At 40.0% G+C, this 10,000-nt stretch overlaps 1 protein-coding gene across 1 annotated transcript in view; it reads right to left on the bottom strand.

Annotated features, from left to right (window-relative positions):
* The window catches only part of LOC147029450 (titin-like), a 146,814-nt gene that overhangs the window by 74,994 nt on the left and 61,820 nt on the right, over nucleotides 1–10,000 (bottom strand). Inside the window, exons 7-8 of the mRNA XM_085872499.1 lie at nucleotides 4,689–4,913; nucleotides 1,713–1,855 (exon numbers count right to left, since the gene is read on the bottom strand). Coding sequence (XP_085728625.1) covers nucleotides 1,713–1,855; nucleotides 4,689–4,913 — 368 coding nt within the window. The remainder of the gene's footprint in view (nucleotides 1–1,712; nucleotides 1,856–4,688; nucleotides 4,914–10,000) is intronic.

Here is a 10,000-nt window from a genome sequence, read left to right as displayed (position 1 = left end):
GTACATGATGGCACACATGTGCCCCTCACTTTAGTTTGCGATATGATAAAAGATGGCTGACTGGTTGATTGGCGGCCATTTTAGTTGTCATAAATATGGGCTAGCCCCTTAACTCTGGACAGCAAAATTACAAAAATAATGGGGGCTATGAGATTTTATGTCTTTACTTGTTTTATATGCTACTGAGCACAACACAGATGGCAGATCAATCAGCTACCGAGACATAAATATGCCATGACAAGCTGTTTTTTTTTTTTTTTTAAGTCTTAGAAAACTCTGACTTCTTCAATCCATGCTCCATTTTGGCAGATATTCAAACTAGCATCTTTAACGTCAACCAATTAATCCTGGGAGATGGGATGCCCAGTTTAACATCTATCTGAGGAATGACACACACACACACACACACACACACACACACACACACACACACACACACACACACACACACACACACACACACACACACACTGATGAATCTCTGCATGTGAAACACCAGAATAACATGTGAAATACTAACAGCTGGGTCGATATTCAAACCGAGGCTAGACAGCTCAGAGATGAGTGTGCGTACATTTAGGTCATCCTGCCGGTCCATAATGAAAAAAAGAGAAAAGAAACCGAACTTGTGAAACCAAACAAAACATAAACTGCTGTTTTCATCATTGTTCACTTCTATACTGAGCAAGTTTAACACACAAAAGTGGAAATCAGTAAATTGGCAGAAGTCTGGTACTGAAAGGAAAAGCAACAGAGGGATTATATAAGATTGGGGAGAAAATCCTATATAAGAGGTGGGGATTGTAAAAAAAAAAAAAAGAAACAATCAACCATATTGTTTAGCCCATTCCCTGTGCCAAATTAATAATTTGACCAAAAGGTCAAAGGTACCTTTTAGCATATGGAAGAAGTTATATTATGATATATAGCTATATCAACATAGCTATATTATGAGAATATGGGAAAGGTAAATTAATAATTTTGTTCAAAGTTCAAGTGGTCAAAGGTCAGCATCATGTCAGATCATCAATTTTCATTATTATTATTATTTTTCGACCCTTGTTTGGCCTTTTTGATTGTTTTTTAAACACTTTGTTTTCGTCTATTATTTTTTTAACATTTTGTTTCTTAGAAACCACTTGTCCGATTGACGCAAAATTTCAGGGTAGGAGCGACTGGAGAATATTCCCATGGAGAATATTCTAATGACAATTGTGATGTCATTGGTCACATGGTTATGGCAGTCACCTTGGATTAAACACCAAAAATATATATATATTTTTAAAATTTTATCTCTGAAACCACTGATCAGAAAAATTTGAAACTTGGCACATCTCATTCTACTCCAATGGGGAATAAGGGATTGTAAGGATGACATCATCGTTGAAGTGATAGACCAGCCATAAATGTTTTTTTATCGAAATCCTTGTTCACCATTGAGATTCAGTGTGTACGTCCAGACCGTAACATTTGTACCAATTGAGCTTTTGTCATCAAATCTTCAATAAACCACTATTATGAGATTATGGAGAACATGAATGAATAAAATGTACAATATTTTTAAACTGTCGTTTTCATCAAATTTAGTTAGAGTACAAAGCAGACATGGATGGGCGTTGCATTTTGAGATGCTTTCTAGTTATATTTGTGATATGTTCAATGAACCCTTACAATTAATGATATTGAAGCTTTATCCACAATCATATGCTGACCTTTCTCGAGTAACAAGCTCGAAGCTTGAGCCTCCCCATGCTTGTTGCGAGCCACACAAATGTACTCTCCAGCATCATCAGGAAATGTGATAGAGATGTCCAGATAGTAATCACCGCTACTTGCGTCTGAGCGCATCTTGTATCTGCAATGACATTGTTGTTCATGAACATGTAAACGACCTTACATCTTACTCCACATTGTTTCCAGAAAACATAAACCACAATGAGTATTTACAAGTATGTTATAAACACAAAACGATATATTCCCTGTGTATTGACAACTGAAAATGTAACAAACTATCCAAAAACTCCAGCAGGAAAGCTCAGATGTGGTGTGCTTACCACCGAGTTATCTGTCTCATGTAATTAAATAAATATGTTCCCATGCAATTGGAACTCCAACACAGGAGGAGGGTACAATTATTATTATTACAGTGATCAAATGTAATATAATTATTTAGACATCATAATTAAGGTTGTTCATAAAATGCTTAAATTATTAGAAAAGGACCATGCAGATAAACAAGTTTTTGTTGAATGGAAGTCAGGTCATTAACTTAGCGTTTTTTTACCCTGTAGAGATAGTAGGTTAATGCACCTTAACCAATATAAACAATTCCGTTTTGGTGCAAAGCCAGCATTGTTGTCATGCATGTCGTGGCCACAGTTTGCAACATCCGAGGGTGGAACTCCTTCCTGTGAGTTCAGATGGAAGATCAGGGTCGAGTGGATTCCCATTCTCTTAATCTTCCACAAATGTAGTTTAGAGGTGAAATACACCAAGGAACCATGAACCCCGCCTTGCGTGCAAACAAATAATTTATTATAGGCAAGCAAGGCCAAAACAACCAATCCATCCACCTTTCAGGACCATACTCTGAACAGAGAGAGCACCAATGTTGCCAAAGCAGCCTTCTGGGTTGCTGGGCACAATCCTGGACGGGTCACCACTCCAACACTGAATACTCAAATGGCTCAAACTTCCCAAGCTGAGACTCATTTTGCTGACCTCAGAGGGATGACAGGCTGAGTCAACCCCACCTGGTATTAATTAAATGGTTGGCAGGATTTGAACTCGGGATCCGAGGATCCCAAGCCGGCCACCCTTACCATGTTAGGATTCCAAGACTGCCACCCTAACCATGAAACCAATGCCAGGCAATGCCACAAGTGACACACAGTGATAAACTTGAAGGGCACTCTGCCGAACGCATACCTCCACCACACAATGCCTGATCCACGAGAACATATTGGACCCAATACATTTTTGAAATATCATGCTACACAGTACTATATCGTTTTTGGCCCTAACTCTCAATGGTGAAGAATCACTTTTAAAAATAAATAATTCTAGTATCCAGATCTGGATACAGATATTCACCAAAATCGAATCAATTCGTCCTTGTCAAACACCAAACATGTCCACCAAGTTTCGTCCAAATCCGTCGACAAACTTTTTGAGATATCGTGCTATATATCAGTTTAGCCCTATCTCTCATTGGTTAAAAAAAAAATCACTTAAAAATTCTAGTCGTCGGATCCGAATCCAGATGTTCACCTAAATCAAATATCAGTTCGTCCTTGTCACACACCCAACATGTCCACCAAGTTTCGTCCGAATCCGTCAACAACTTTTTGAGATATCCTGCACACAAAAACAAACAACCAAACAGACAAACAAGAAGCCGTCGTGCAGAGCACTATACTTGCAAAATCTATAAAACAAATTTGACCTCAAAAAGAATTGGTGGTTGAATTAAATGACCAAATATGAAACTCCTCTTCAAATTTCAAGTCAATCGGATGAAACTTGAGGATTCAGAAATCTCACCTAGGTTGTTGGCCTTTGGCCTATGTTGACCTTTTGACCTATTCACCTCAAAAACAATAGGCTTCTTCCTTATGGCAAACTCTACCATATGCTGAAGTTTCGTGAAAATCAGTTTAAAATTGTGACCTGTAGGTGGCAGACAAACAGACGGACAGACAGACACACAGAATAACAAAATCGACTGAACAATATACTTGAAAAATCTTCGATTTTGCAAGTTACAAACAAACAGACAGAGGGGTGAAAACATAACCTCCTTCACCTTCAGTGATGGAGGTAATAATCAATGATAATCCCAAAGGACTAGTCAAGAATCTGGGCTGGTAGGATGATCTAGACTGGAGGAACACACACTCACCTCTTAGCTGTCTCGCCTGGGTTTGAATCCCGACACAGCTATAAACTACCATCCTGGTGTTTCACAGGTGGGTGATTCATCACTGTGTGTGCCGTCCCTCAGATGGACGTTAAACTGATGTCCCATCTGCCAACATTCGCTGGTGGACGTTAAATATCCCACATTGTCCTTCGTGCAGAGTAGGTGGGCAATGGAACTCACCCCTTATAAAGGGAAGACGAGAAGAAGACTTTTTCTTCTTTGTTCATATGCAACACAAGGGTGTGGGGAAGCGTCATTGGCTGAGGGCGTAGCTGTGTGCGGAACCAATGCCCTCTCCTAGCTTGGAGCAGGAATTCAGAATTTGGCAATGTTGCCAGAGATAGCTCACCTACTTTGGCAGATAACGTTGAAACATTAACGTGCACCAACGAATGTTGGCAGACAAGACACCCATTAAACGTCCATCCGAGAGACAGCACACACATTGATGAATCACCCTGCCTGTGAAACACTGGGATGAGAGTTGATAGCTGGGTCGGGATTCAAACCCAAGCTAGACACAGCTTCAAGGTGAGTGTGTGTACCTTTAGGCCATAGAAGAAGTCTGATAAAGCATTGTTAAAAAGATTGTTTGAACAGAGGTTAAAATAATGTTAATGATGGGTGTAAATGCTGTTCGTTGGAGGGGTAAAGCATTGCTTATATGCAGTGAACTCGTTTGCATTAAGGAAAAAGCAGGGTTCGTAGTAGATGCAAATAATGGTATAAACCATGAGTTTAAAATGTAAAGTTTTTACAGTTCTACCTGTAGCCTGAAGACAAGGGCATCTTCCCTTTTTTCCAGTAGGTATAAGGTGGTGGGACACCCAGGACTTGACAGTGAAACGTGGCTGGCCAACCTTCCACCAAGAGCTGAGTGCTGGGCTTTTGAGCAAAAAGTGGGGGACTTTCTCCTGGTGGGAGCTCCTCAAGAGGCTGTGAGCTCATTTGTGGTTCGCTTGATGGAGCAGGTACAGGTATGACAGGTTGCCTGAAACGCATATGGCCCACATATGTTACAGAGCATTTTCAGGCAAGTGAACACATCACCGTAGGGAAAGAAAATACTCACAATTATGTTGAGTTGAGGCAAAAAAATGTCGGACTCATTGATAAATTTGCAATTCCCAGGAAAGTTATCAAGAAATCTCGATAATCACAAGAAAATGGTAATTAACACTGCATTGTATAAACTGTAGTTAGTTATTAGACATACGTTTCCTGAACATGAATGTGCCACGCATCAGTGTTCATATAATTTAAAATATCGAAGAAGTATTTCATCGATTATACAACTAGTTGCAATGAATATTTAATAAACCACTCAAACCTATGTGTGGTTAAATTGACTCGAGTGGGAGGGATTAGTGGGGATGAATAATTGCCATCCATCCGTCCATCCGTCCGGACCATACTCAGCGCAGAGCGTTGGTGCTGCCTAAGCAGTCTCCTTGGCTATTGGGCACAATCCTGGATGGGTCGTAACTCCGACACAGGATACCAGCATGCTGGCACTCATTTTGCTGACCTCAGAAAGATGACAGGCAGTCAATCCCACCTGATATTAATTCAACAGCCGAACTGGATTTGAACTCAGGATCCTAAGAACCCAAGCTCAACACCCAAACCATTAAGCCAACACCAGGATTGACATCGAGGCAGGGTTTTGTTGCCATCATGAACATGGCCAGCCTTGGAGGACTTGCGAGCTTTGGTGCAGTGGAAGGAAAAAAGAGTGGAATTTCTACCCTGGGAGTCAAGAAGGCAAATATATATATATATATATATATATATATATATATATATATATATATATATATATATATATATATATATATATATATATATATATATATATATATATATATAGAGAGAGAGAGAGAGAGAGAGAGAGAGAGAGAGAGAGAGAGAGAGAGAGAGAGAGAGAGAGAGAGAGAGAGAGAGAGAGAGAGAGAGAGAGAGAGAGAGAGAGAGAGAGAGAGAGAGAGAGAGAGAGAGAGAGAGAGAGAGAGAGAGAGAGAGAGAGAGAGAGAGAGAGAGAGAGAGAGAGAGAGAGAGAGAGAGAGAGAGAGAGAGAGAGAGAGAGAGAGAGAGAGAGAGAGAGAGAGAGAGAGAGAGAGAGAGAGAGAGAGAGAGAGAGAGAGAGAGAAGACTTTAGGGGAAACAAATGGGTAAATTAACAGACATCACACGGCGAATAAACACATGAATAAACTAAAGGGGCACTCGGTAGAGCGCAGACCTCCGCCATGCAATGCCGGATATTTTTTTTCCATATTTTTCCATATCCATATTTTTGCATATCTAGAATGTAGAACATATCGTGCCCAAATTTTTCCTTTTTGAATAACATCGTTTTTGGCCCCGTCTCTCAATGGTGAAGAATCACTTAAAAAAATTATAAAATCTGGCATCCGGATCTGTAATTGCATCTTCACCAAAATCGAATCAATTTATCTTTGTCACAAACCCAACTTGTCCACCAAGTTTAGTCCAAATATTTTTTCCCCACTTTTTAAAATATCGTCCTATATATATTTTTGACCCTACATCTCAGTGGTGAAAAATCACTTGAAAAACATTCCAGTAGCTGGATCCAGATATTCACCAAAATCTAATCAGTTCGTCCTTGTCACACACCCACGCGGCCCACCAAACTTCATCTGAATCCATCCACAACCTTTTGAGATATCTTGCACACAAACAAAATAAAAATGTCGTGCAGAGCACAATACGTGCAAAATCCACTTCCCCTCTCCAAAGGTTGCCATGGATACATCAAATTGTCCATTTAATCAACATTAAATTGACTATCTTAATCAAAGCTCACATCAATCGGATGAAATTGATGACTTTCAGATTGAATTTGATGATTTTAAAAGTTTGACCTTGAGTTGACCTTTGACCTTTTGATCTCAAAAATAGTTGGCTTCCCAATTAACCAGTGCACTATGATTGTTTTGGAATTGTGAGCCTGTCAGCGATTGACAGATAGACAGAATAACAAAATCGACTGACCAATATACAAAATCTTTGATTTTGTAAGTAAAAAACAAAAAACGATATCATACATTGCATGATACTTGCAAAATCCATAAAACAAATTTGACCTAAAAAAAAAATTGTGGTTGAATTCAACGACCAAATATGCAAATCATCTTCAAATTTCAAGTCAATGGGATGAGAATTGTGGATTTTAGCAAATCCACCAAAGTTGTTGACCTTTGATCTACGCTGACCTTCTGGTCGATGTTAAGCTCAAAAATAATTTTCTGCTTGAATTCAGTGACCTGAAATGTAAATCCTCTTCAAATTTCAAGTCAATCAGATGAAAATTGAGGATTTTAGAAAGACCACCTTAGTTATTGATCTTAGATACCTGGTGTTGGCGCAGTGGTTAGGGCAGCGGCTTGGGATCCAAAAGGTCCTGAGTTCAAGCCCCGTTGGGCCACTGAATTAATACACCAGGGGGTTGACTGAGCCTGTCATCCTTCCGAGGTCGGCGAAGTGAGTACCAGTGTACTGGGTTGGTGTATACCCTGGTTAAAATAGGTGTACCATATCTGTGTCGTAAGAGGCGACCAGGGTTGCGTCAGGAAGGGCATCCGGCGTAAAACATGTGCCAAATCACTATGCGGATCATACGGATGATCCGCTGTGGCGACCCCTAACGGGGGCAGCCGTAAGAAGAAGTAGAAGACCTTCGTTATTGATCTTGGAACTATGTTGACCTTTTGATCTATGTTGACCTCAAAAACAATTGGCTGATTGAATTCAGTGACCTGATATGTAAATCCTCTTCAAATTTCAAGTCAATCGGATGAAACTTGAGGATTTTAGAAATACCACCTTAGTTATTGACCTTGGGACTATGTTGACCTCAAAAATAATTGCTGGTTGAATTCAGTGACCTGAAATATAAATCCTCTTCAAATTTCAAGTCAATCAGATGAAAATTGAGGATTTTAGAAACACCACCTTAGTTATTGACCTTGGGACTATGTTGACCTTTTGATCTATGTTGACCTCAAAAACAATAGGCTGATTGAATTCAGTGACCTGAAATGTAAATCCTCTTCAAATTTCAAGTCAATCGGATGAAACTTGAGGATTTTAGAAAGACAACCTTAGTTATTGACCTTGGGACTATGTTGACCTTTTGATCGATGTTGACCTCAAAAATAATTGGTGGTTGAATTTAGTGACCTGGAATATAAATCCTCTTCAAATTTCAAGTCAATCGGATGAAAATTGAGGATTTTAGAAATACCAACTTAGTTATTGACCTTGGGACTATGTTGACCTTTTGATCCATGTTGACCTCAAAAACAATTGGCTGATTGAATTCAGTGACCTGATATGCAAATCCCCTTCAAATTTCAAGTAAATCCCCATCAAAATTCAAACCTCACGTGGAATCAAGTCGGAGAGTCAAGAGGGAGAAACAGGTGGGGAAGGCTCGGATTCACACACGTGTAAAAAAAATCAATGGGAAAAGGGCATGGAGATAGGCTGAGTCTGACACAGCATGTCAGAAGTAAGGATAGCACAACTTGCAGACAATTAAAGACATGAATACACAAAAGATGGTCCAAATGTGTTTATCTTGGAATGGGAGTGTAGTGTACACAACAAGTTTATCAGTCTGAGTTAACGTAGTCCATCACCACCTCGGAGTGTGTTGATGACTCCCATTTTATCACTTCATTGGAGCAATCAATCCGTTTTTGCACTTGATAGCAACACGAAACACAAGTGCAACGTTATTCCCTTGCCACGTACTGCAACCATAGGCGCAACCACTCTCTGGTGTGTTGTATTACGCTGCTTCAAGCAAGTGCCGGGCAAAATGTGGTGCTAAGTTCGTCACACGGTGGAGTGATGTTCGCTGAAAAGGCTCAATAATAACCATGGTGAAAAGGTCAAAGTCTTCCAGCGCATAGTCTCGCCACACACGCTCATTCTGAACAAAAATACCACCGTTAACTGAACACGCGACGATCATGGCCCACTGCTATTATGGCCCATACACCCTACAATCCATGTCACATACATCACCATTATCCATAGCTATATTGATTATTGATTGACCATTAGGATATTTAATGACTACTTTTGTGCACATTAAGGCAAATTTGCATCAACGAAGACAAATATGAAAAAAAAAATCAAACTATACATTCCCCATGGCACGTCGATCATATGTATGAAGTTTCACACTGATCTGTTATGCTGTTCTAGAAAAAAGATTTTTAAACATGTTTATTTTCAATCCAATATAGGCACCAGACCACGTGACCGCTGACATCATAAATGTAACCCTTCACTCACATTGGGTCGTAGATCAAATATTTGAAGTTTCAGATTTTTCGGAGAAGGATTTCGATTCAACCAATTGTTATAGCTGCAATACCACTTAACTGATGATGCCATCGACTCATCATTATCACCCAAGATTCCCCATGAGGAGTCGATGACGTATGTCAAGTTTCAATTTTTTTCGTTGAGCGGTTTTGACATCACATTGATCAATTCATATTCTCTATGGGGAGTCTCCCTGATGTTTATTGGTTCACATCGATTGGACAAGCGGTCGCAGAGAAAACCATTTTAAAAGGGAAAATATGTAGACGCAGACACACACACACACACACACACACACACACACACACACACACACACACACACACACACACACACACACACACACACACACACACACACACACACACACTGCAATAGCCTCGCATCCCCTTGCAAGACTATTCAGCATGGTACTCAGTAGAATGCATACCCACAAGGCTGAACAGTTTGCATTTTTTGCATACATAGTCGAGGCTCATGGAAGAGCTACAACGAGTAGTCTGAACGGAACAGGACGCAACAGGACAAAAAAGGAAAAACATAGAGTGGGGGAAAACACCAACAGCAGAATCAAAGCCCAAGACAGAGGGAGGTGGACAAAGAATGTGTGTGGGGAGGAATGTGGGGCAGGAGAGGATGCATCGGGTGAACAAGATGGATACAGAAGAAAACTCTCAGGAAGGAAAAATGGAAATTTGGAAGAAGGAAGGATTG

The sequence above is a fragment of the Eptatretus burgeri genome, chromosome 3 (genome assembly GCF_056783735.1).
Source record: "Eptatretus burgeri isolate ZD-2024b chromosome 3, Ebu_testis_v1, whole genome shotgun sequence".
In the NCBI taxonomy this organism is placed as follows: domain Eukaryota; kingdom Metazoa; phylum Chordata; class Myxini; order Myxiniformes; family Myxinidae; genus Eptatretus; species Eptatretus burgeri.
Note: the sequence above shows the minus strand (reverse complement) of the source record. Positions and strands in the feature narration are given on the sequence as shown.